At 38.8% G+C, this 27,801-nt stretch overlaps 1 protein-coding gene across 4 annotated transcripts in view; it reads left to right on the plus strand.

The window, feature by feature from the left end:
- The first annotated feature begins 6,291 nt into the window (after positions 1-6,291).
- The window catches only part of atp8a1 (ATPase phospholipid transporting 8A1), a 105,189-nt gene continuing 83,679 nt past the window's right edge, over positions 6,292-27,801 (plus strand). For all 4 annotated transcript variants that reach the window (XM_040119528.1, XM_040119530.1, XM_040119529.1 and 1 more), the window contains exons 1-2: positions 6,292-6,739; positions 23,038-23,152. In XM_040119528.1, coding sequence (XP_039975462.1) covers positions 6,691-6,739; positions 23,038-23,152 — 164 coding nt within the window. In that variant the 5' untranslated portion in view covers positions 6,292-6,690. The remainder of the gene's footprint in view (positions 6,740-23,037; positions 23,153-27,801) is intronic.

Genomic DNA, 27,801 nt, shown 5'->3' on the forward strand with positions numbered 1-27,801 from the left:
ACCAAATCTGGAAGTGGACCTCGATTTAAGATTTTTTTGGTCAGAATATTCCTTCTTTCATCTTTACAATATTTTCTTGTAAATAAATTGTATTTTACATTGGCTTTCATTTATATAGGTAGGGTATTTTCAATGGCAGTGTTACATCACTGCAGCTCTGTCTGCTCTGCACGTTGAACTCAGGAGGGAAATGCTCAAAATTAAAGAAACTGAAGACTGATACATCACAGGGTTTCAAAAACTCGGTATATTATATTATATTATATTATATAATATTATATTATATTATATTATATTAGATCCTTAGTTTTGTGGAACACACCTACGTCATGTTGAGTCAAGCAGGCATTTTATCTCACTTTAGCACATTTTGACAAGAGACCACTGAGATCGTGTCTATTCAAGTCTATTAAACATAATAGATTAAAACAGAGTCTAATCAACCTGAAGAGCTTATCTCATACCCCCCCTCATCAGTAGTGCTAATGTAGCCTCGCCAGCCCCTCTCAACTGCTATTAAAAAAGCCATTTGAAAAGATTAATACTTAAATGCTCTTTGATTTCACTGCTGTTTGTTGGCTCGGCTGATAAATGGCTTTAATTTTGTGCAGCTTCAATAAAGAGATGTAGTCATAGATTGTCAGTACAATTTTTATGCTTTCTTCATGATATGACCGATTTGCAGTACATTTTTGATTTGTTGTAATAAGAATGAATCTGATAGAGATCTCCACATCTAGAGCTCGAGAGAAACTGGTATTTAATGCAGCTCTTACCTCTTACGGACCATGAAATGCGTCTCTGTGCAAGTTTGACAAGATGAGCTGCACACATTAATCGACAACTGTGAACAAGGTTTGGGAAAATGACTCCGCAGTGACTCACCATTTGAGATTAGTTGGACGTCAAACCACCTCACGCTTCCCCGACTACAGATCAACATCCACAAGGGGGCAGAATGCAATTCAATTACAGCTAAATGTCAAGCCGCCCAAACACTCCCTGGGGAGCTGTAGGCATGGGGTGAAGGATGCAGCTGCTGGCCCGACGGCCGCATCGCTGTCTTGGTATGATCAGTCTGTGGAGTTGGAGCAATGATCAATGAAAAAAAAAAAATCAATGACAAAATGATTCAAGTCGAGTGAGCAGCAGCAGGATTAATGTTTCCTGAAAGGACCGAGATTCAATTTTCAATCTAAAGATTTACAAGCTGAACTACAGAGGGATTGCAGCCATTCCTAAATCTAAAAGCACTGAAAATGAGAAATGGTCTTCTCCATTTTTACAACTTACGTGTTGTCTCAGTACCATGTGAAAGTGTCCCTAAAATACAATTATTGTATTAATCAAGCTGTTATAATAATTTCTCTTAGAGGAGAATGAGGCTAAATTACTAGAAACTCTTAAGCACTAAGGGATTGAGGTTACTTACGGGTGATGTTTCAAAGTAGCAGTTTTCAGTGTCATAGGAAAGTGAGGCGGTGAGGAAAACAGCCAGTAATTCATCCTCTGTAGTTAACTGGATTCCATTTTAAAAGCATCTGGGATAGGATCCAGAGAAGTTGTTGCAGGGTTTAAGCTGCATTATATTTTTCCTCAGTCTTTCTCCCTCAACAGTAGCAAAGTGGTTCAGAGAATTTTCCTGCAGAGGCAAATGGCTGCCAGACCGAGGCTTTGTTAACTACCTGAAACTCTTTGCAGTTTGATGTGGAGAAGCTGACAGGGAGACTTTTCAAGTTGGGATACTGAGGCTGTTTGTACTGTAGTTTAAATAGAATAAGAATTATTGCGATCATTTGTTCTTTAGGCACTCCCGATTGATTAATCAGGCCAAGTTATAGGCCATGTTTATCGGAGACTATATTGAACCATTTTGAGCCATTGTGGAGATATGTCTGAATCCTTGTTTCTGCATCATTGCTGCCATATTCATTTATGTGCATCCAAATGGTTTAGAGTACTGTATCACGTTTTTCTTTACTAGAAAACAACCTATACCACTTCACGGCATTGCCTTTTCAGATAATTAAATAGGCTATTAAACTGTAAGAAGCGGGAGAATTTTCTCAACCTATAAAGGAAGACTTTTGTCCGACAAAAATCACAAAATTTGAAGATTCCTGGTTTTCGCCGGAGAGTGACTTTGCGGAAATTAGGTCAACTTCGTAAAAAAAATGTTTAAAAAAGTAAAAAGTGTGTTTTTTTTTACACAAAACTCATAATTGCAGTAGACTTAAAGTGACTGCCATTGATCAGACCACATTAGTTAAACTTCCTGCTCAAATAACTGAGAAAGGGAAAATTAAGTTAACTGATAAATAAAAAATCTTTAGTGTAGCAGGACAAAAGCTGAGATAAAATTTAAAAAAGATGTCAGTGGGGTTATAGTACAGACCTAAATATTTACATCTGCATTTCTGATTGGCATTGAAGATTGCATTGAAGATTTGATTTGATTTGATTTGATTATTTAATTAATGTATTTATTGATTTGCATTTCGGCCTTTGTTAGATGGTTGCACTGTGAAGGTAGCATCTTCACCACCAGGCCACCAGGATGCCCCATGAACTCATTTTTAATAGTTGGAATAAAAAAATGAATAAATGAAAAGCTCATACAAGCTGTGGACGAAAATAAAATAAAAAGGAGCTAATTCTAAAGCAGTATCAGCTCTATCTTTGTGTAAAGGTTTGTTTGCTCCTTAATTTGCATTGCAGTCATACAAAATACATATTAACAGTGATATAACATATCAAAGAACAAAGGTGTTGGGATGGAGCATCGGTGAAGTCTTTCTAGGTCACTATGATAAAGATAAACACAAACTGATCAAAACACTCATGTGGCGTGTAATTGACACAGATTTTGACAGTGGCAGAAAGGCGGATGGCTGGTCGAATGAGTCATTGTTTGGACCGCTATGAAACCCAACACCAGTGCGCACAGGCGCTCGAAGAGGCAGGCTTCTTGTCACTGTTTCCTAGCAACCGCGTGAGCTACAGAGCCAAATCCCCGTGGTGGCGAGCTGATGTCGAATTAGGTGGGGGCGGGATGTGGTGGTGGTGGTGGTGATGTTGTTGGTGGTGGTGGGGGGGGGTGTCTTTGGGAAAGATGTGTCTCTAGCAGGCACAGGAGGAGGTGTTGATGTTCAGGTGTTCATTTCTTATTTTTGGATGCGCTGAATGCTGAGCTCCTCTGTAACACGATCTTTCCATGTTTTTTTGTTTTTTGCTTTTTTTGGCTGCGGAGAATAGGACTTACAGTTGCCTTCAAGATTTAAAGAAACAGGAAAACAAATTCTCTTGTTATTACTGTGAATTCGTCTAAATATTAGGTTACTGAATATGTTTGTTCAAAGAGGTGTGAACACAGATATGCCTTCTGTTGTTAAATATGCCAGCGTGTACTACATAGCTCATACACAAAGCCTAGAGCCTTTTCAGGGGCGGCAGTATAATCTCATCTCCCTCTAATCCTCCCCAACAGTAAACACATTTGAATTTTTATAAGAAACATGGATCAAAATGTTACCAGAGTTTCCTAAATTAATTATAATTAAAGTTATTATATTACCAGAAATATGCAGGGAGTCTGGCAGTAATAACTAAGGAATCTCTCTGTAAAAACAAATGCACATGAGCAGGCGACTCAGCCTTGTGAAAATACTGCCAGTGTATACACACAGCAGACAACTGTAGTGAGTCTGTAACACTGCAGTTCTCTCAGGCAACTGCAGAGGTGCTGCTGCTGTACGAATGCTGCCTCCGGTGTCATTTGCATTTCATCTGCAGTGAGAATGAGAACACACTTTGATTTCCCGCATGTAGAGCGGCCAAGCAGTCGCAGCAGAGAAGGCACTGTTGCCGCTTTCTTCTTTATGTTTGCACACATATTCCTTTTTTTTTTAATGTGTCCTATTTTTGGTAACTGAGGGTCTCTGTTATAGAGCAGATTCATGACAGCAGAGTGACACACTGATGAGGGATATAAAGCAAGCTAGAGTAAGTAACCCTGGATTAGATCTTCTGCTGAGCTAGTCTCTAGACAATAATCACATAATAACAAAGTGACTGATACTAATGATTACTTACAACTGCTTGATTCCATTGTTGTGGGCAGTACCTGTCCAGGTCTGTCACTGCAAAACAATTTTATTTTCCTATATTTATCAGTTTAGTTCTGAAGGAGGTGTTTCTTGATCAACAATCCCAGTGCAGCGTCTTAAAAGACCTGCCGGATGTTTTGCTGCCTTCTTTCAGAGGTTAGGGGGTTGAATAGCAGGTCTCCTTCCTGCTTCATGAAGAATTAAGAGGCAAAGTAAATGAAGAAATTGGAGGATTTACACCAACCAAATGGTGCACCTTCTCCCACGTGCGAGCGCAATGTGACAACACAAAGTCTGTTTATTTAGGCCTTTTCATTAATCTGTAGTGGTGGTGCTTTCCAAAAATATTGCTGCTTCCATTATTATATAAACATAGATGTTTGTTAATCTTCCTTTACTGGTATTTGCATTTACCGAATACCTGCTACCGAAACTGCATTGCCTGAATGACTCCTTCTCCAGTTGGCCTCAGTACAGAGGTTAGCAGATAAAGACTCTAATGTGTGATGGTCACGGCCACCTCCAAACTCATCAGGATCCAACAAATGTAAATGATGAATTTGAGTTTTTCAGTCACAAGTTTGATTTGCGTCTCAGTGAGTCCTGTTTGTCTCTTTTTTTCTGAACTGTGTGGATGTCTTTTGTGTCACTGTGGGCTTTATGTCTTCCTGCAAAGTCTATATGAAACGTTAAAGCAATGAGTACAAAAATTAAAGCATACAGCAACACGACTCGTTATCTAAAATAACAAATATTTTTATGGGTTAACATAAAGGTATAGGACAAAATTTAGAAGATGTCCTCTTATACCTTTCAATGGCCAAATCCCTTATACATTGTAATATATTTTCCATGTGTGGAGACATTATATATACCCACATTCTACATTTTTCACTATTTGTGTCAAATATTATTTGCACTACAATTACCCATAATGGTAATAACAAGAAATTGCAAAATATGATTGTTAGAATCATCTAAATGTAATTTAACAATATACTTCCACTGTGTTATGGGATATATCTAATAATGAGTGATGGAAGAAGTACTCAGATCTTTTACAATAGAAAAAGGGTAGAAATAATAAAGTCCTACATTCAAAATCTTACTTGAGTAAAAGTTAAAGAGTATTAGCATTAATATATACATAAACTACCAAAAGTAAAAGTACTCACTATGCAGAATGGGCCATTACAAAATAATATATATTATAATTATTGATGCATCGATGTATGTATCAAGTTAATGTTGCGACTGGTAAAGTGGGGCTAAGTAATGTAATTACTTTATATAGTGCAGGGTAATTTAATTTTATTACTGTACATAATATTTTATTTGTTTATTGTATTTTGTATGAAAGGTCTGAATCTGCATAGTGACTTAATACTAAAGCTTTAAAATAAGTGTAGCACAGAGTAAAAAGTGCAGTATTTCGCTCAGAAATGTAGTGGAGTAGAAGTACAAAGTGGCATTAAATGGAATTGCTCAAGTAAAGTACCTCAAAATTGTACTTGAGTACAGTACTCGACTAAATGTTCTTCGTTACTCCCCACCGCTGCTAATAATACAACAAACATAATTACAATATAAGAATTTGTTTTTGTTTTTTGAATATATTGTAAAAAGCACCACCATATCTTTTTAATGACTTGCAGAGAAGACAGGGATTATAAACAGTATATTTGGACAATAGGGACGGGGGCGATGCACGGTTATGTATTTTGTTCGTACAGAAAGAAATGCCAATATAGTGTCATGTGTTGCAAAATAGAGTATATGTGGAGACCTTTCCTGCATGCAAAATATTCCTAGCGTATTAAATGTGATGGAGGTCGTCATTTTCTGATATTGCAGTACGTATTAATATATTAATAACTATATTTTATACAAAAACAAGACTCAATTGTGATAAGCCAACTCCCACCCAGTGTACTATTGTTGTGTAGACAACCTATACCGCAGTGGGGGGAGGATCCACACCAACCACTACATTGTTGGACAATTTTAAAAACGTATCTGGGTCTTACTCATTCTTGGTAATGGCGGTTGGAAAACAACACTTTGTGACTTTTGAAACCTCACACAAAACCCCGTATTTCTGTTATTATGTTAACTTGGGTTCACCCACCCCCTCCCGCTGCGGGTAAATGTGGTACGGTCCATAATGTGAAGCGGCACCGTCCCCCTCATTTCAGTTTATGGCAAATCTGTGTCCACTTCTGCAAATATACGGCGTCTGTAGAGTCTTTAATCCGCCGTGTGAACCGGGATGTTGGGGGATCCACGAAGCCCTGCGCTCCTGGGCATGGTTCTCTTATCACCATGAAATGAATGTTGGCTATATCTCGCAGACATCTCTCGTTATCAACAGTAAACACGCCACAGTCTAGCCCGCAAACTAGAGGTTCCTCAGTTGAATTTTAGCCGTTTTTTTTTGTTTTTTTTTTAAATTCTTTGACGGTTGAGAATAAGAAGAAGAAGAGGAAGAAGAGGAAGAAGAAGAAGTAGAAGCAGCAGCAGCAGCCACAGGGAGCAGAACCAACGGCTGCTTGACAGGTGCCGCCGCCCGGCTCTGCGTTGAGAGATGCCGCCCGTCCAGAGAACGATGTCTGATCTTCGTACTCGGGCGGAGGGTATGTAGAGACAATTTTACTTCGGTGTATATGTTAGAGAAATGTTTGAAAATCATGTACACGGCTCTTTTACTACAAGAGGGCCGGCGGGCAGCTCTCTGGAAGTACAGTAACTTGCTAGCTAAAGCCTTGATTAATGTTGCCCAAGCCGGTTTCAAGGAAACCGCGGCGGTGGGGGCTTGAGAGTTTCCAGAGAAATAACTTCAGCTGTAATGCAACTTGCTTCAATAAAAGTTAGGCCAAACAGAAAGCCGATTAGTCTGCTGCTGTTAACAACATATCTGCAGATAAAATATAGAGGTTTCCCTTTTCCCTAGTCTGCATGAAGCTCCTTGAAATTGAACTAGGGTAGGGCAGGGTGGCACCTGCCCAAGCAAACCTAGCACCCACCCAGACTGGGACCCCCCCCCCCCCCCAATCCCGTTTGACACTATGCCAGTAGCCACACGTTGGACAGCACATAAATCAGTGGTGGAAGTATTCAAAATTTGACTGAAGTCCAAGCTATCGAATGCGGTCCAAATGTACTAAATTACCCAAAGTAAAAGTACTCATTGTTCAGAATGGCCCATTTCAGAATAATATATAATATTTCATCATAATTATTGATGGGTTATTGTATGTATCACTTTAATGATGTTTAAAGTTGACAAATGTAAAGGGGTACGAAGTACAATATTTGCTTCTGAATTCTAGTGGAGCACAAGTATAAAGTAGAAGAAAATCGAAATAATCAAATACATTACAAGTATCTCAAAATTGTAAATAAGTGCAGTACTTGAGTAAATGTACTTAATTACTTTTCACCACTGACAGTAACTAGTGTCCACCAAATGGCATCTACAGTAGCATGGGTCTAATATACAGGCATTGTAATTCTGCTGGGACCCTCACTCCCTCACTGCACCAGTAACTTTCCACTGCATCTCAGTTGTGTGTGCCAGGGAAAGAGGATGCGGATACATACACATTACTTAAGTGATTTGAATACTCATAAGGAGATCTGTTTACTTTTGTGCTCCAAAGTCTGCTTAGTAGCTTTGGTTGTTAAGGTGTGTCTGTTTATCCAGGGGGAGCACCTATGGCAGGACACATACTGCAGTCCTCTAGGGCTTCTTTATGAAGTCTTTAAATTCCTCCTATCACTGTTTTGTGGCTGTCCCTGACCTCTGACCTCTCTGAATAGCAAGAATTTATATACAGGGTTCAATCACATATCACAATATTTATGATGCTTGCTGCAGTTTCTGTTTATCTTCGCAGTGAATGCAATGGTGCTTCCGTTGTGTGATTTTGGATGACTTAGGCTTAGGTTTGATTAATAACTGTAAGCTCAGGCTAATATTTCAATCTGAGTTATTGCGGTTGAGTATATTTTTTGGCTGCTAAAGCAAGCAGCCTGGCCTCTTAAAGTGAATTAGAATGAAGTAACTCTAATTTGTACTTTATATAATTATAGATGAGCTGTTCCATAACTCAAAATGTAGGGGTTAAGGGCACATTAAACCTGAATACCTAATATATGATTTTCATCAAGTCTATTTACAAAATGACTACAGAAATACCTTGAGTAATGCAGTAACTTTGTACTGTATGAGACAGATTAATTGTTGAATATGTGTTCATACAGGAAGTATTCCTGAGTTGGGTCCTTCATCCAAGCAGCTAGAACTGCAGAGAGAAATACATTTTTAAAGAGACATGCGACTTGATTTAAAAATTCAGTATTTGTGAACATGAAGAACAGTCTCCAAGCTGCTGCAGACGACTAAAAAACTAAGACCAAAACAACATTTTGGACAATAACTAATTACAAATCGGTTACCATTATTATGACCAATATCATGATTATACTGGATATAATGAACCATTGATTCATTTTTTAATTAGAAATGCATATGCATACATTTTAATTTATTTAAGCCATAATTCACTACTTCTCGTTAAATATGACAATTCTTAGCCCGTTTGTGTACATTACTAAAAACCTTTTGAGACAATAGAAGGGAGCAGATTTCCTCTTTTGATATTTACAAAAAAAGGCAAATTGTTATCAGAATGGCCCATCCAGCATGATCCCAAACCATTTGTATAATTACATTTTAATGTCTGAGGTGTATACTATTCTAGTCATTTCACTCATAGCTTAAAAAATGTGTTGCTTGAGGCAATAGGGTCGCTGTCAACATCTTACAGAAAAGGTTAGGGGATTTAACTATTATATGAAAAAAATGTAGATGTTTTATTCAGATGCTGCTGCAATATTTAAACACCAAATATGGAAAGTAGCTAGATCATGGTATTCAGCAGAAACAGTTGGGAGAAATATTGGCCCAAATGAACATTATTGCTTATCCAGATATCTGAAGATTTAAATACTGAGCATCTCTACCATCGAGACATTGATCTGCCCCATAAACAATCAACAGGAATCTCTGTTTTTCGAGTCATTATGAAGTCATATAAACCCAAAATTGTGCCCACATTGCAAGTATTGGTCATACCTGCTCATATCCGTATTCCCAACCACTGTCCTTGATGTCATCATTCCTAGTTCTTTCAATCACTCAAAATTCAGCAGTGCATTTTATGTGACAGAACAAGTTATATGATGATAAGATTGTCTTTTTGATTTATAGCTGTTTCCAGGTGGTTATGTACTGTATGATGGGTAATAATAAATTAGCATCTGCTTATAAAGAAAAACTGACTGGTTTTACCCAAATTTAAAAGGTGAAAATAGATGCAAATGCACCAGTAAAACCAATATCTTTGATGTGAAATTGAGTTTCTCCTGAAATTGAATCTGTGTTTACAAGAGTGGTGTGACCAGGGTGCATCTCATACTGGAGATTTCACATCATCTTGTCTTATATGGTTGTACTTGGTGGTAGTTTTTAGACTTGGTTTTAAAATGCCACTTAAAACCTTGTAATTATGAGTCAGTTTGTCATCCTGTGCACCACAATAGAAGTTATAGTGTTATTCCACTGAAGACCCATGCGTCTTACTGGTAGAAATATAAATAATTAAACAGTTTTGTAAGGAATCTATATTAGTATTTATCAGTGCGACTACTGCAGTCACAAGAGCAGACACATGAATTATGCAGCACCTATTGCTCTCCTCCCCAACCCCCAACTACCACACACTACCTTTTAGGTTACAAAGAACTATTTAGCTGTTTTTCACTTGGCTCCATAGCACCAAGCATACAATGTCACCCCCTGCTTGCATGAAAACAGTATCATCTTTCTGAATGTTGCCAGGTTGTGCCAGGGTGGTGACTTATGCTGCTGCTCCAACATCCTCATTTTCAGTCTCATGGCTCCATATCTGGTTAACTATTTTGCTCAATAACGCGTCTGTTCCGAAACATTTGTTTTTTTGGCTGTTTTTATGAGAGCCTAAGAACCCTCCCCACCCTCCAGTTTTATTTTTTAATCACCACAGTGCATCAGGGAGGCTTCCATCTAGAAAGGGCAGCCCTCTGCCAGGCTTACCATCTAATCCATCGGCAGCCTGTCCGTCAGCTCTCCATGCTGCACACTCTCCAGTCTGCCCACCACGTGCCACTCAACTCCTTGTCACTCTTTTCCTCTGTGCTGTGGAAACATCCAACATCACTGCCAGCCTGTGCCTACATGTGTTGCCAAAATAACCTTATCTAGGACACTTGGGATACAGGTGACGTCAGTAGCTATCAGCATGTTTAATGTGTGATCCTATGGTGACAGACAGGCCCCTTTACACGATCTTTCCGATACAAATTTCCATGATAGGCAGGAAGCCACTTAATACCTGCTTCCACTGTCTAGATGTGAAAGCTGATCGACAGGAGCCACGCAAGTTAAGGCTAGACAGATGGCAACAAGCATCCTGTTTGCAGTCTTAGCTTGCGTGCTTATCTGCAGACATAGCAAATCCCCTTTCACAATTGACATTAAAGGTGAAGATAGGCAGGTAAGCCTTTCCTCTGAGGATGAATCTATCCAAAGACCAAATGCTTGTCTTTTCGTGTCAGCTGATTCACATGATAGTGCTCCTGAGCTTCTGATTGCCCACATTCTAGTTTTGATAGACACAAATGAGTCTGCTTCTTCTTTAAGCATCATATCGCTACCTTTCTGTGATTCTCGAGATTTTTATTCATGTGTAAGTGAAGCAGGATGTTTCCCCGTAGCATTTCAATAACACCAGCTAAGCCTCAGTCTGTCTGAATAGTGGAAACAGCATGGGGAGGGAGACTGGAGGGGGATAGACTGCTCTCTTCTGAAGGGGATCGAGGGCTGCCCATGTGCCTGGCGGATCACTGGCTGATAATAATGTGGCACAAAAGCCCAACACGCCAGTAAATCCCCTGTCTGGGGCCGCTGGTGTGTCATATCAAGTCCCATTGGGCCTCTCTGCCTATGCGGTGGCATGGGAAATCTCCTCTGCTCTATTTTCCACTTGATGTTCTGCCTCCATAACTAACCTGCAGCCAGTCTAATATGTGTTTCTTCAGACACTCAATTTCCCTCACCTCAATGATTCTCCTCTGTCTGCAAGGCAAAGTGGATGTGGTCACTGTGAGGAGGGCGGGGTGTGAAAATGTTCATGTGCGTGTGTCCACACAAAAACGGGATGCGAAGACAAAGGCTCTGGAGTGACTCTGATGCTGGGCCTGAGAACCTATTCTAATGTTTTCTCATGCATGTTGTTATATTGACCTGAGACAAGGAAGATCCATGAGCTGATGATTGAGAACTTTGCAGACAGTGTCATGAGGAGTGCTGATCGATAAGAAATTGCATTACCCTATTTAGGGCTGCAACTAACAATTATCGTCATTTTCAATTAATTTGTTGATTTATTTTTTTGAGGAAATTAATAATTTTGGCGCCCTGGTTTTCGTTGGGCCAGGGACCCTTGTTGCATGCCGTTCCCCATCACTTCCTAGCCTCATTGAATTTCTCTACTGTCAGCTAACCAATAAAGACATAAAATGCTCCTGAAAATAATAATAATGAAAATAAAAAAAACAAACAATCAAAACATCGAATAATTCATGAAAGCAGGATTAGACACTGAGAAAGAACCCTTAAACGGTATCTGCAATCGTATATATATATATTTTTTTGCAGGTGAGTAGAAATCTTGTTTCCGGCCTGGTTGTGGTTGTTTGTGTGATGTTCACATGCATGAATAGCAGGAAAGTGCAGCACGAAAATGCCTCCACGTGCCAGGAGAGAGTCAATGTTATTGGGTCACAGCGGGATGACAAGGTCAGATGGAGAGGTGTCGGCAGGCAGGCCACAGGAAAGTAACACCATCAATGGTTGGGAAGATGAAACTCTTGCTGCCCTTGACCCCAAAGATGTTGAGCATTTTATGACCCCCTTCTTGTCTCAACTTTATGTCCAACTAGGCCACGGTGCTGCTTCCACAGATAGATGTTAAGGTCTAAAACATATATCTAAGACTTCCATGTTCAGCACCAGTATTTATAGTGTTGTAATGCAGTTACCATGCAACACTATCAGTCCTTTAACATTTGATTTGATTTGTGATCTGATTTTGATTCTAGTGATGACTAAGCAGAACTGACATCATCAAGGAGTAGCCAAGCCAGGTACAATACGACTTGTAGCTTTATCTACATTTCTGCGCTGTGCTATTTCTTTACAGCCTACTCAAAACCTATCTAGTCATCCTAAAATGTTTGGCATATATGCGTCATATAATTTAGATGACTGTGCTAGCGAAACAATAATGCTTTGATTGCTTTCACCAGTGCCTGCACTCCTGCAATACAAGCAGTAGTGTAATTGATCGTGCTATTAATAGATGGTCTGAGCACATTAATGTTTTTCAAGACTGAGGCCTGAATCCACATTATTATTTCATCTATAGAGCTAAAAGAATGTATGCGTGTGTTGTGCACATGTGTTACTTTGTAGTTCTGGATGATGGAGGTGCCGGTTTTGCCTGTCATGTTAACACATCAAACATGTTAGATCGGGTCAGTAAACATCACTGTAACACTGAGATGGATTATTTGTCATTGCTCAGCCATTTGGATATTACAGGTCTTTTTTGAGGACGTGATTGAAATTAGTATGATTGTCCTTACTAAGTGTTTTGCGTCCTGAACTTACATTATTTGTCCGTATGAAGAAGTATGATAATACTGAGTTTTATCAGATTTTTAGATTTTCAATAACAAATACAGTGTACAAATACAGAATTAGGTGAGAGAAGAGGCCAAGTTCTGATCGCCAGTCAGAAAGTTAAATGCTTGTTAGACACAGGCTGTCTGAATAAACAGCCAAACAAATCTTTTATCATCAGAGCAAAGACTCAATAAACCTGTCAGACGCGAAATAACAGTTGTCACAACCAATCCATCTGGCCTTACAACAGTGACAAATCCAAAAACGTGTGACATGCCATTGTGCTCTGTTGTTTCCATGGTTGAAAAACTGGATCAGAAGCTGTGCAACATGAAGCAGCTGCTAAAAATCAGAAAGGTTGACTCAAACAATGTATCATAATCCTCTTAATGCTCAGTGCTTTAAAAAAAGTTCTGAAAATTAGTAACATTGTGTCTTAGAGTCGTCCAGTTGTTACAGTACATTTGTACCTTGCAACTAGAGGAGGAGGAAGTGCCCAGGTGAAGAATTAGGTGCAGCAGTTCAAAAAAGATCTTGTCAGGTTGCAGAAGGAGGTTCTGGGCTGCAATTTATGACCATTGTAGATTAATCTGGTGATTAATTTTTCTGTTAATCATTTTGTCTATTACATGTAAGAAAATAGTGAAAAAAATAGATTGTTTTGTTTGCTTGTTCTGCCCAACAGACAGTCCAAACCCCATATGTACTGTATTAAATCATATAAAACAAAAAAGTGGCAAATCCTGACATTTGAGAAACTGGAAAAAGCCCATTTTTGCATTTTTAGCCATGCTAACAGCATGACTCTAGGGATGGCAATGTCTCTGTCTGTTGATCTATCTGTTAACCACTTTCGTCCAGAATGAAATATCTCAACAATTATTGGATTGACTGCCATGAAATTTTGTACAGACATTCATGGTCCTCAATGGATGAATCCCTTTGACTTTGGTGATACTATAACTTTTCATCCAACACGTTTGGCTTTTAGTGAAGTATCTCAACAACTAAAGGATGGATTGAAATTAAATTTGGTACAGACATTCATGTTTTAAATAACTTTGGTGATCGTTTAACTTGTCATTTAATACCATGGTCAGGTCAAAATTTCTAATGTCCAGTGCTTTGGTTTATGACCAAATACATACAAAACTAATGACATTCCCGTCAGCCTCAGCTGTGCTTTGTGATGAGTGCTAATTAGCAAACAAGCTAAGCTAAAATAGTGAACATGCTAAATATTATACCTGCTTATCATCAACATGTTATCATTTTCATTTTGAACATGTTAGCATGCTGATGTCAACATTTAGCTCAAGTAGAGCCTCACAGAGCATGGCTGTAGACTCTTACTCTGGTGGCTTGGTAAATAAAATTAATGATTAATTAATTAAAAAATTTGTTGTTTATTTATTTTCTAGTAGTTGATAAATATATTAATTAACTTTTATTTTCAGCACTACTGAGGTTATTTTCCTTACAGCTGTGGGAGACCTCAAGCAAAATAAGTTGGTGATACCTTATGTGTAATTCTGGCTCTGAAAGTAGAACCTAGTGTATTATTTTATAGTTTTGACGAAGACAAGCGACACTAGTTTGAGGTCAGGTGCAACATAGATACAACAATGTGATTGAATGACTGGCCCTCAGAAGATTTATTTCCTTTTGCATCGCATATGCCCTTCCCTTTTACCATTCATAAAATCGCCCGCGGTAGAAAGGTTTGGCCCTGCAGATCCCTCGCTATGCTAAGCCAGGCCAGCCCTGTGATGTCACAGCAAGCCCCAGCTGCCTGTGTTGTCGCTGGACTGTCCGTCCCACTATAGCCCGCCTGAGCCTATGGGGAGCCAGACGGAGCCAAACAAGGAGGGGGGATTAATTCTGCAGCTGCCCAGCTCTTGTTGTGAGTGCTGGTTACAGCACTGTGATCTGATAAGCGACTTATGGATGTTACTGTTGCTTAAATTGAGGCTGTATCTATATCTCCCTCCAGTCTTCCCCCTGTTCACGATTGGTAGAAGATAGGGGGGGCTTTCATCTGTGGGACTTTGATTCCCGTGAATAGACTGTGGCTGCTGTCTACTTAAATATTTATCTGGCATAAATGAAACATGTACAGATCTTTCTTTGGTGGTGATGAGCAGATATAAATTGCACATTAGGCTCAGTGGGTTCTGAGACTGAGGGATCCCAAAGCCCAGGGATTTGGAACTAATTTGACCCTAATAACTATGGTATATAGCCTGGGGTTAAGGTGAACAGTGTGCAGACTGACGATGCTGGACTCTAGATTACACCTCCATATTACACCATTTCTACAGAAGTCAAATGACTCGCTATTCCTCTGCATTTTCTGTTTTCAGCAAAATATTTGATGCAGTTTTTCTTCACAAGTCTCTTGACTGTGGTTTGGCTGCCATTCATTTGTTCGTGTTACATCAATGTCAGTTGCCCCAAGCTGCCTGCCCCCACCCACCCCGGTATTACTAAATGAATTGTTTGGCAGCCTAGCTCTGGCCAGGTCAGGTGCCTCCTCATCTACACTTTATTGACCACCCCACAACTCTCACAGGGTCATTAGTGCTTGTTTGGGATCTCATCAATTAGATTGAACTCTGCCTGGACCTCTTTCTGGAAGAACAAAAAGCCTTTCTAGATTTTGATTTTCCTTTCGATGGATTTTATCCCTCCTGAGCTTGACTGATGTTCCATTCTGAAGAATCCTAGGGGTTAGTTATGGAACCAATTGAATCATCACTGTGTAATCACAGACATAGTTGGTGCTGACCAGGATAAGTTTTAAAATGCAGCCAGCACGTGACATGATATCTTTTATGATTTGTTATAAAAGCTTTATTTGAGGTCACATTAGTAGCCAGAATAAGATGCTGGTGCTAAAAATATCTCAACCACAATAACTATTTCCAGTTGATCCTCTTATTTCAAAACAAGGATTAGTGCTGTTTCTGTGACGATAGGGAGCCAGTATACCAACCATATTTTTTGGGATGTACTTTAAAGTATTGCTCTGCTGTGTATGACCAGTTGTTTTTTGTGTTTGATAGTCAACACTGAGTGTCATGTGCTGGGTAATATGCTTAAATATTAGGTCATTATTGTTCCTGTCATTGCTGCCATTAGATACGTTTTACCTTGCTTGTTTTTAAAGTCATGGCAGCAATAATTTTCTGCCCTATCGCTTTTGCCTGACCTGAGCTGATACTTTACTACCCAGGATATCATAAATCTGCAGTTTTAACAGTGATCATTATATCATATTAGTATAGAAGAACAAAAAGTAATTGTGAATTCTCTCAGATTCAAGTGTTAGGTTTGAAAGTTTCGTTGTATGTGTTTAAGGTGAACTTTATTGCAACCATGATTTTTTGCAGTCATTAAGAGACTGCTGTCCATGTGTAGACATACAAAAATTACCATTGATGATAGGAAAAATACAAGTTCTTGCCTAATTTATGTACACCTCTACAGAGGTGTTACAGAAGGAATTTTCCGTGCCTGAAGTTTTCAGTTTGTCTCTGTAACCTACAATATTCAGTGATGGATAAAAAGACAGACTGGGGAAGACCGGCATGCCTTGGCCAATGCCAAGCCATGCTGGGCCCAGTTTTTTCCCATCAGGCACCCTCTCCAAAATACGTGCCCCCTTGTGACTATTGTTCCATCCGTCTCTCTGTTGGCTGACACAAGCAATAATCCTGACATCTGGCCTGCATCCAAACTCATTACGACACTTGCTGGCATTGATCCTTCCACTTGAGGCTTCCCCTCCAGAGCTGTGTGCTTCTGCTCTCTACTCCTACTGAGCTTTATTTGGGTCCTTGTTACCCTTTCCTCTCTTCTCTTTCTATGCCTCTTATATTGTTTTTATACAGCAAGTTAGTATGGTTAATGTGGTGGGTCCATTAATAGATGAAAGGTGTTTTTATGAAGCCTAATACAACACAAATTAAGAATTATGTTCACAGTGAGTATCCGCCCAGTTTCCCATTCTTGTTTTCTTTATTGATGTCAGAGTACTTGAGCCGTGACACGCCTGCAATAAATGAAATTAGTGCAGAGAAAATGCGCAGTGTCCACCGGGGAATATTAAGAGCAGTTCCCACTGAGACATCTGTGGTAGTGCCTGGGTACATCATACACACAGTATGTTAGAAAGTAAGGAAATGAACTTGGGGGGGGGGCATCATTTTGATGATGGCCCATCAGGGTTGGCCTTGTGTGCTACTTTTAAATTTGGCTCCAGTTACAGGAGGTTGCACATGAATGTCAACCTTATTTCCATTGTTTTTTTTTTGGTATGAACCCTGACCTTAACTGAATTGATATGTGTTGTTACTATAAAAAATACTTTTTTCATCCTATTCAACTAAAATAGTGGGATTGATGGGCCCCGGTGTTAAACCAGAATTTCTCTAGCAACTCCTCAAGCCCAGGTGACCACCTCCTGGCTCTAGCTCTACTTTTGCTTTTCTAATCCAATTAAATTAATTGGATCAGGTGTGCGAGAATAGTAGCTGTAGCAAAAACCTGGAGATCAGGTAGCCCTTGAAGACTTGAGGAGCACGACTCTTAACTAACTGGTCATAAGACTGTAAAGAATTCCTGCTACCACCTAGCTGTAGTCAGACTAAATAAGAGTACACCATCCTACTGAAAACCAAAGAGACCACATTTGCATATATTGCAACTGTTAAGAAGGTCAACGTTTACCACTCACTGCAAATTTTCCCTAATATCATTGTTTAGTGTAAACTCTGCTGTGTAAAAATTAAGGCACTACATTTTCTTTTTATATGGTTAGGACTTTATCTAAAAAAAAAAAAACTGAAGAAAAGAAAAGGCAATTTGCCATTACTGCCATGATTATTGTAATTAAAATACAAAAATGTTTTTTGGCTGTTTCGCAAATAAGTTTTTACTGTAGCTTTTTACAGAGAAACCAAAAATATTCCAGTCAGGGGTGAATATGGGTGTCTCTTCAAACTTTAGCTTCTCATTAGTGTTTGCCATCCCACTGATGCTAGCTATCTGAGCTGGACTAACCTTAATAGCATGTTCTAGCTTTTCTTGAGCTGTATTACGAATCATTAACATTCTGTGCCTTCACTGCCAGGTTTACTTCAATAACTGTATTATACACATCTGTCAACTGAAAATCAATGGATTGTGAGGTTTTTTTTTTTTTTTAAACAAAAAGTCTTTACATGCTAAGGAGACTATGTTTTCTGTTCTCCATTGTGGGAATTTTTGAGGGCAATGTATAGTGTACTCACATGGACACAGAGTTACAGTAAATACAGTGCTCAGACACAGCCCAAGTGAAACTCACACTTGAATGCTTAATTACGATTAAGTGTTCGGTATGTGCCAAGATGCAAAGTGCTATTAGGCCATCCAGTATTAGACCAATGAGACTGTAATTATCTGGTACACAGGGAATATTGAACCGAAACAAGCGGCCAAAACAACTTTAGTACCTAATAGTTTGGGATGAATTTTTATGTAATGCTACACACTTGGTCTATTCCCATTTTGCCCCCATCAGTATCAAACTGCTGCCCTCTGAACTGTAAAAAAAAAAAAATGAAGTATTGTTAATATTGTTGTGATATCAGCACCTTTGTTTGGAGCCATAACAGCATATTGTATGTGAAAATAAGGACATGACACCTCTTGTTGTCCCCAGTTTTTACTTAGACATTCCATACATACAAAGGAGGCAGAGCCAAAGGGCTAAGTTAAGCAGTAGCGGCACTAGCAGCAACTGGTGCATTGCAGCACCTGGCCTACCCCAGCACACAGGCTCCTGCTGCGAGGGCTCATTCAGAACACAGAGACACAACATCAATCACAGCTGCTCAGCCTGCTCCTCTGGCCTGCTACTTCACACAGGCCTTATGCTGCAGTCACCAGCTATGCCATGCCTCTATTTCCATTTGTCATTGTAGACACTAATTCCTTGATTACCCAAGCTTCATATGTATTTTGTGGTGAAATTACAAGTGTAAGTATAAACTGTTAGCATCTATGGCACGATATTGCTCTCAGAATATATGCTGTAATTCAATTTACAAATGAATAAAATGTCAAAGTTGCAAAACAAGAAACAGTTTGTCCATTATAAAGACTATATAACAAAATAATATATAACAAAAAAGATATTTACAGATGTATCCACATTCATGTAACCCTGTCCTCATCCCGTCCAGACTCAGTGAAGCAGCATGCCTTTAAGTCAATGTCCTTTCCCTCACCTTTACTCAGTGCTGTTACTCATTCCCAAACAACTGTCCCCCCAGTGTTACCAGGTGATCTCTTTGCGGAAAATTCTATTTTAATTTTGGATGGAAGAGGAACTTATTAGCGTCAATCTGACGCGGGATGCATTATGTAATGCTTTTGTTACACTTGCCATTACAGTGCTTTCACTGATATCAGATTTTATGAGGATTCGTTTATGCAATCCTCACCTGGCCTGAAAGAAGATACTGATATTTAAAAATTCACTTTCAGTCTGTGTCCAATTGTGTGTGGAATATTGAAAACCTGAACCTGAGTAGTGTTTGTACGATTCAGAAAAGTGTTTTTAAATTGATTAAATTGAATCGCTTTCCTTACATCTCATTTACTGTAACTTACATATACTGTGAATTGAAAAACAACTAACCTGTCATTGGCTTTCTAGACAACCCTATTTCACGCTATACATAAAAAAAACAGCATTGTCATTTACTTCAAGGAATCACTAGATGACTAAATCATATTGTGGACACCAAGGAACTATATTGGTCCTTTACCTAAACGGTACATGTGATAATCACAGGCATCGGTCAATTAAATTAAATTCAAATCATAACAGAGTTTATCTCAGAGCACTTTTCATATAGAACAGGTCTAGACCGTTCTCTTTACAGTTATATTTACAGAGTCCCAACATTCCTCCATGAGCAAGCACTTAATGAAAGTGGCAAGGAAAAATTCCCTTTTAACAGGTAAAAAACCTTGAACAGAAACTGGCTCATGGTGGGTGGCTGTCTACCTCGATCGGCCATGGTAGGTTTCACTACTTAAGGACTAATCACCACCCTTTAATCCATTGTAGCTGCCTGGATCCACGTACCCTTTGGCCACTGCGGTAATCCAATAAACCACCCATGCTGATATGACATCTTGCATGACAGGGCTGGGATAGCCAACCGATGTTTTCCCTGGTGACCAAGTGACTACGGGGGGTGATTTAATTTTAGCCCTGGAGCACAGGCTAAGGAGAGAACTATCAGGAGATGCAAGTTGGAAGAAGAAATGTCTGGCGTTCAGTCCTCAGTAATTCTTTATGAAGCCAAATGGATCATTTAAATAACGAGCTGTAATGTAAGATTCAAGGTTTGTGTAACAGGAGTTAGAAAGTGCTCAGAGTAAGGTGAGAATAAAAAGTCGAATGAAGAGCAGAGAAAGTGTGACTTTGAAAAGTGAGCCAGTCTTCTACTTTGGTTCCTCTTGACTTGACATGACAAGAAAGTAGTACTGTTGACAGGGGGACCAGGCGCAGGTTGCAACTGGGGCATATCCGGTAGGGGCTCTAGTTACAGTACCCCATGACACTGCATTTTGTTGTTGTGTATGTTTCAAACAGCCAGCTTCCCTCACTCCCCCTCCCCCTGTGCCTCAGAGTGGTCCTTCTTTCCATTTTTAAACTCCAGGGTTTATCTCTAGTTGTGGAAGCTATGCTACTACTGCCCTTATCTCATGACCCCTAACACCACTACTACTGCATGTTAAGGAAGGCCATCCAACACCCACTGGATCGCAAGCATGCAATTTGAGAGTCTAGGAATACTGTTGACTTAAGAGTTTTACAGCAGTGCTCTTTTGGCTTTATGGAGGGCACTAATCTAGAAATATCAATTAAAACACGAGGACAGGGAAATGTGAACCTCAGGAACCTTGTTTTTTGTCATTTCTCATCTTACAAATTTGATGATCCTCCTCATATCTGCCTCTGTAGGTGTGTCAGATATTTCATCTTAAATCGGTACGTTGGTAGGACATTTGTTTTCCAGCTTGTCCAACTCCCGTTTAAGATTACGAAGAAGTCAGTCTCAAACATGAAATACTGTACCTACGAACTGCCTGGATTGAACCTGGCTTTCAGTGAGGCACTAATGATTATTTTCATCATTGATTTAATTGTTTGGTCTATGAAATGTCTCAAAATACTGAAAAATCCCAAATTCAGAACTCTCACAACTAAGGTAGATTGTGACATATACAGTATGTATGTATTTTTTTAGGGATCATCATATGAGGACAGCTTACTGGGGCATAAGGTGGATACTGTGATTTTACTATGAACTTTTCCCCTTACATCCACTGGATCATGCCTGACCAGTCTTTGTTCATCTTTGCGAGTCACTCTGCTCAAAAGAGAGGTTCTTCGGTGTGTTTCCTATTTGCCTTCCTGCACTACAGTAAGTAGCTTCAAGCTACGGTAGAGGCTTGAGATATTCTTGTAATATCCCAAGCGTTGTTTTTACATGATGCATCACCTGTCTTCAGCATGGAAAGCATGCATGTTAACTGGAGTAACAGAGCTGAACAGGGCATCCCGCTCATGTTGTACGATTTTGCTAAAAAGACAAAGTAGACGCAGAAATGCCTCTTGCCAGTCGGTAAATAAAAACTTTTCTACATGGTCGTTAAAGAAGATGAGAAAAATGTGTTACATGCATGTGATCCACACACAAACCTGGTTGGATGTGTTGATTTAGTCAACACAGCTCCATCCCACTTTGTTGAACTTGGTGGGAGCAGAGCAGTGCAGAAGGAAAAGCGAGGCACTGAAGGCGAGGCACTGAAGCACTGAATGGTGGCTTCTGCCAATTAACCATTTTTTTCATCTTGAAGTCAGAATAAGGTGGAATGATAAATTAAAGAATGAGTGAGTTCTATATGCCATTCTTTAATGCATCAAAACAAAATGGTTCAACCTAGTGACATGGTACTTCATTAAGAGAAAAATACTAATAATTATTCAAAAATACAGCTAGATCAAGGTCTTGCATGTAGAGTTTCGCTTTATTTTAGTTATCTGATAGAACACTGCTGCAGCTGATCCACACAGATAAGTTCTATCAAATGTTGCCAGCAGGATGTCACTCTTGACAGGAAATTCCCAGCTGTAATCATGACACACTTCCAGTAACAAATAGTCCTGGGAAGTTCTTAGGCGCAGTCATTGAATTGTAAGTTTTAAAATGTTTTAAGTAATCAGAGTACAACATATACAGAACTCTTTAGGGATGTGAAAATTGTTATTTTTCCATTGACCAGGGTTTGTTTTGTTATTGTAACAGGGCTCCATTCAATGTCAAAGTGTTACTTTCCTCCTTGAATGTTTTTTTGTGACACTTTGTATGAGTCACTCTTAACATAAGGGAATTGATTCCCTGCATTATTATATAACAAATATTTTTCCTCCAAGTTGCCATTTTAGTGTGGAGAAAAGAATAAGAGATGTATTGTCAGTGACATATCATTTGGTAAGCCCATTTTCTAAAGCATCTGTCCACTCCATTAAGATAATAATTTGAGCAATAAACTGACATCAGATTATTGTTCCTGAGCTGTGGAAAGTTTAGCATTCATACCATTGCCAGTGTGTGTTGTGTAGGCTGTGAAAATTATACCCTGCGCTTAACAGTTTGACTAATGCATTGTGTAGTCCATAATATATGCAGTAAAATGAAGAATTTGTTTTGTAGTTGAACAGACTTTCAGTATAAGACATATTCTTTTGAAAACTATTACAATGAGAAATTTTACAATGCCAACTTTATCCACCACAGCACCAAACATGAGCAAAAAATCTTGGGTTGTTATTAATGTATCTGAAAATGACCCAAATGATATTTTAAGACCTTGTATAATATAGTGTATATTTAAGGCCTTTAAAGGGGAACTATAGTCTCTACAGTTTTCACAATTACTGACTTGTCATTTGCAGACTCGTTACATTTTGACACACACCAACTCAAACATGTCAAAACACCTTTTCATCTCAGCTTTGTGTGTGCACAAGGCAGATTTTGTTCCTTATAGAATGTATTTTCTCCCACTTTGCAGGATATGAAAAGACAGAGGACACATCAGAAAGGACATCCTTAGCTGACCAAGAAGATGCACGACTGATATACCTCAACCAGCCGCAGTTCACCAAGTTTTGCAGCAATCGAGTGAGGTAAGGAAATGTTGTGTATATATGGAAATTAGGGAAATATGTATGTTCTGATTGAACTGATGGAAAATTTACAAATTAAAATGGTTTGATTAAGCGCTACAGTATACAGTCGTAATCATGGCATTGTTTATTGAAAACTAGTTGCATTAAGTAAATATCAAAGACTTTCCTTCGAATCATGATGCAGTGGATGGCACAGTTTGCTTGGCAGTGGTGCCAGTTCTAGTGCTGGCAACACTAGAATAAGGGGAACTATTACCCCATTTGTGGATCTAGCATTACCACAGCCTGGGTGGTATTTCTATTGAAGCTACTCAGTGTGAACCATCTGTACTTAGTGCAGTACATTAAATGAAACATAAGAAAATATAGCTTAAATTACTGTTGTGATACTTCCAGTTGGGCAAGGTCTCTTGAGCATTATTTGCCAGTCTGGTTAGGTTGATACAAAACTTTTCTGTTTCTGCAGTGGAAAATTTTTTGTAAACTTTAAAATTTAATATTTAATCAGTGTTTTTCAGGGTCAGTTTTCTTCCTTTTTATCTATTCTTTTTCAGTGTCTGGGTGGCATTTAACTGTCTCATGTCCACATGGTCTGAATTTGATTTGCAGCCCGTGTAGTGAAGTCTGTGGTCCATATATAGGTTCACTAGATCAACCCTGGAGTACCACCCAAGCAGTGGTAAAGCTAGACCCTAAAAAAGGTTGTAGGTCTGTGGTGGTCTAAATGGTGTTGAGTTTGTGCAGTTCACATGAGTACCCCCTTCAAAGTAAAATGCATAACTACTTGTGATCTTATATGCCTCTTAAGTATGCATTAAGCTTGACATTGTGCTCTTTGTTGCCTTTTTTGTGTGCTGGGAAGCAAAATTCCATCTGCTCTCAGTGCAGCCACAGTGGTGAACAGGAATGGAATTACACAACGGACTGTAACACTCTGCATGGACAAACATACATACTCAATACGTATATATGTGTGTGTTTATTTATTTATATATATATGTATATATATATATTTTTTTCCCCAGTCACACAGGGTTGACCTCTATCACTCTATCACTTACGATCCAACATTTCCATTGTAACTCTGTAAGGTGGAGATGCTTTTCCCATGCCGCTTTAAATGAAATTGTATCTCAGCTGCTTTAAAAATTCACACTTACATTTGTATTCTCTCAAGGATTGTGCTGCTGGTGTGAATTGCTGCTATTTTTGACTTGGTAATGGCAACCCAGAAACCATCAGTGCTTTTCATGGTGACCTGCACCATAACTTGCCACTTTGCCTTTAACCCCACATTAACCTTAAGAGTCACAAGTAAAATAGTTGAATTAAAGCATGCTTTGACTGTGAAGCTGCTACTTAAATGTCAGACTGGGGAGAATTTCCCGATAGCAAGCGAGTCCATATTTAGTAATTTTTCTATCATATGTTGTGGAACCAACAATTTTCCAACAAAGAAACGAAAAAAAATGTTTTGATACTTTTTGAACCTTGCCCTTTACTGGTTTGACTGCATAACTGTAAGCATATAGTAAACTGATCTATGATATATTTACCTTTTTAAAAATAATCTTTAATTCAACATTCTTAAAATGACTTTTGAAGACATGCCCCATAGTTAAACAGTGCACAGTGCTGTGGTTTGATGTGAAGAGCCACGACTGTCATGCAGTAGAGAAAGCTGCTCCACAGGTATGGGCATGACAGCACCCTTAGCCATATGATATTTGATAAGTACCTGCAAGATTTGTATCACCAGCAGTGCATTAGTCTAGATCTTCCAGCCTGGCCTCTTTATCCTGTTGTTCCTCTTGGAGGAATGCAGTGCTTTTAGCATTAAAGGTCAGATTTTTTGAGTCAGGCCCTGCTCTGTCAAGGAATATTATTGTTAGAATCCCTGCTGCATGAGCAGCTTGAGCTTACACAGCTGCAGCTAAAAACTGAACAGGAATAATACATGAAAAAAGCCTGTGAATTCAACTGTATTTAAGGGTACACCATTTGTTTAGCCAGCTTCATGTATTGACACAGGCAGATAATAAAATTGCAGAATATCTTCTTTACTCCAGTTTATTACCTGAAATTACTCAACTGAAATTACTGCCTATTCTCAATTATTTTAGGTCTCCTTTACTGTATAGTTAGTTAGTTAGTTAGTTAGGTGATGATAATGTGATATCTACCTATCATAATTTGACTTTTAGTTTGGTTATTAATTATTACCAGGCCCTGATCTATAAGCTTTTGCAATCAAGACTTAGATTTTTGGGGACTTAGCATTATTAGCCTGTTTGGAGTAACAAATGGTTGATGGTTGAATTATATTGCTTGAGAGAAATTTAAGTAATATGATCTTTGCTGTGAAAGCTGCTCTATTTTTAAAATAAAAGTGTATTACATTTTTTTGACCTTACCAGAGGCAGTCATTAATTCAGTAGGTGACCTGCCCCCTCTGAAAAATGAAGCAAAATATCACATTAGTCCTATACAGCTGAAGCTCATGTTGTTAATATGGCAAACGCACAAAATAAGGCTGATAAGATTTTTGGGGACTCCCCAATATTCTGGACTGTTCTGAGTATTGTCACTTGGTTATGACCGTAGCTGTCAAATGAATATTTTATAATGAATATGGGGTGTGTGTTAGCAAGGATGTCCCAAATTAATCACATTCAGATTCCCTGGCCTTTGATTTGAATAACATGCAATCTGATACTGATATTGTACATAACATACCAGGTTTAATAATGCGTAAAACTGCAATAATGAAGGGTTATGGAAATAAATGTTTGAATGCTTGCAGTACAGTTTTTGCAGATCAAAATTACAGCAGTCACAGTAAGCTGGATGCCAGCTTGTATGTTAATGCCTTTTCAAGCAGCATATGTTTCAGAACCACCAGTTTTGGATGAGACTATAATGCGTCCAAGTTTTGTCTTTTGTCTTGATAATTTTAGAAGTGTGAAGTAGTACTGCAGTATTTCAGCAGTGAAGTACACAGCTTGTAGATGACTTGGCTTTTGTTGAGTTCCTCTTTATTCTTGTAGTTTTTGAATTCTAAATGTGCCCAAACATTTGCCTCAGTCCTTGAAGCCCCAGGCTTTAGGCTGCTCTAAAGATCTAATTGTTCAAGAGGATTTGTTGCTGTCTCAAAGTGACCTGTGGAGACACTAATAGGAGCAGGGTCTGTGATAAATGGTGAATCTAATCTTACAAGTAGACAAAAATCCCTTACAGGTTTCTTGCTTTCACTTGCTCTCATTCTCCCTCTGCAGCATCACTACCTGCAGAACATGTCACTAATCACATAACACAGATGCACACATATGTGACTCCTGCCTCATAACAGATAGGTACCCTGGTTGTACTATTATACGATTGTTTATTCAGCTGTACTGGTTGCTGGCAGATCTGGTTGTAATGTAAACGTGGTTAACCACTGAGATGTTGACAACTTATCCTGTGGTAAACAGGCGTGGCTGTACAAACCCTTTTACCAGTGTGTAGCCACCAAATGCTGATACAGCATGTCTTGTGTGTGAAAACAAAGGACAATTGAGATATGCATAGACACAGACAGACATGGACACAAACACATAATGACCCACATGCACATTCACTACACAAAAATGAAGTATAATTGTCTGGGTATAGTATCTTAATTTGTCTTATTCACCTGACCGCATCAACTACACATTTCACTAAGTGGTATTTATAAATCTTCCACAACTTACTGGGTGTCTTTTTAAATCAAGTCTGAGCTTTTCGTTATAATGCCATAGCATAATTAACTACTAAATTGTGTAAATGACACACACAACATACTAAAATTTAGCAACAGTTAACTATTGAATGCAATACTACTTGCATGCAATGTTATTATGTTATTACAGATACAGACAGATCTTGAAAGGATCATAAACAGTCATTTATCCGTAAAGGTTACTGGTCCAACCAGCTTCATGAAAGCTATGTTCACATATAAAATTAGTTGGGCCAGTAACAGTTTTTTCATATTGTTCATTTAGCAATATAAGTAGTAATGTAAGTATAGTACGCTCAAAATGTTCGGTTGACAGTTGTTTAACTTGCACAAATCTAGTTTTAACTTACAAGACAAACCAAAACAAACATAATGACATACTGTAATGTCAAACTTTTCTACTGTGGTGAAAATGTTCTTCTGATACAGTGCTACAGGTCTAAAATCCAGATAGTTGTGAGCAAGTAGAGGAAGTGCTCCTCTCACATCGTCTTGATCTTCAAGGCACTGCAAGGAAATAAAGTGTAAGATCCATAATCATCCATTAAGGAGAGAGTTAAATGAACTCTTTATCTTGCCCTGCCTCTGTGGAAGAAGTTATACAGTGTACAAGTGAGTAGGACAGTAGAGAGTGGGACACAGCATGATTTACAGTTCTACCCCCATGATTTTAGAAAGAAGGATGGAGTGAAGAAAATAAAATGATAAGCAGAAAGAGAAGGATGATCTCAAAGACAAGATGGTAAATGTACTGAAAGAGAGGAATGATAAAGCCTTGGACTTTAGGCTAACCCGCATGAGAGCTTCCCAGCCACTATTTCTTTGTATCTCAAGGGATAGACTGAGGCGGTAACTATGTATTAGCACTACCTGGGTTTAATAC

The sequence above is a fragment of the Xiphias gladius genome, chromosome 23, assembly GCF_016859285.1.
Source record: "Xiphias gladius isolate SHS-SW01 ecotype Sanya breed wild chromosome 23, ASM1685928v1, whole genome shotgun sequence".
NCBI lineage: Eukaryota > Metazoa > Chordata > Actinopteri > Istiophoriformes > Xiphiidae > Xiphias > Xiphias gladius.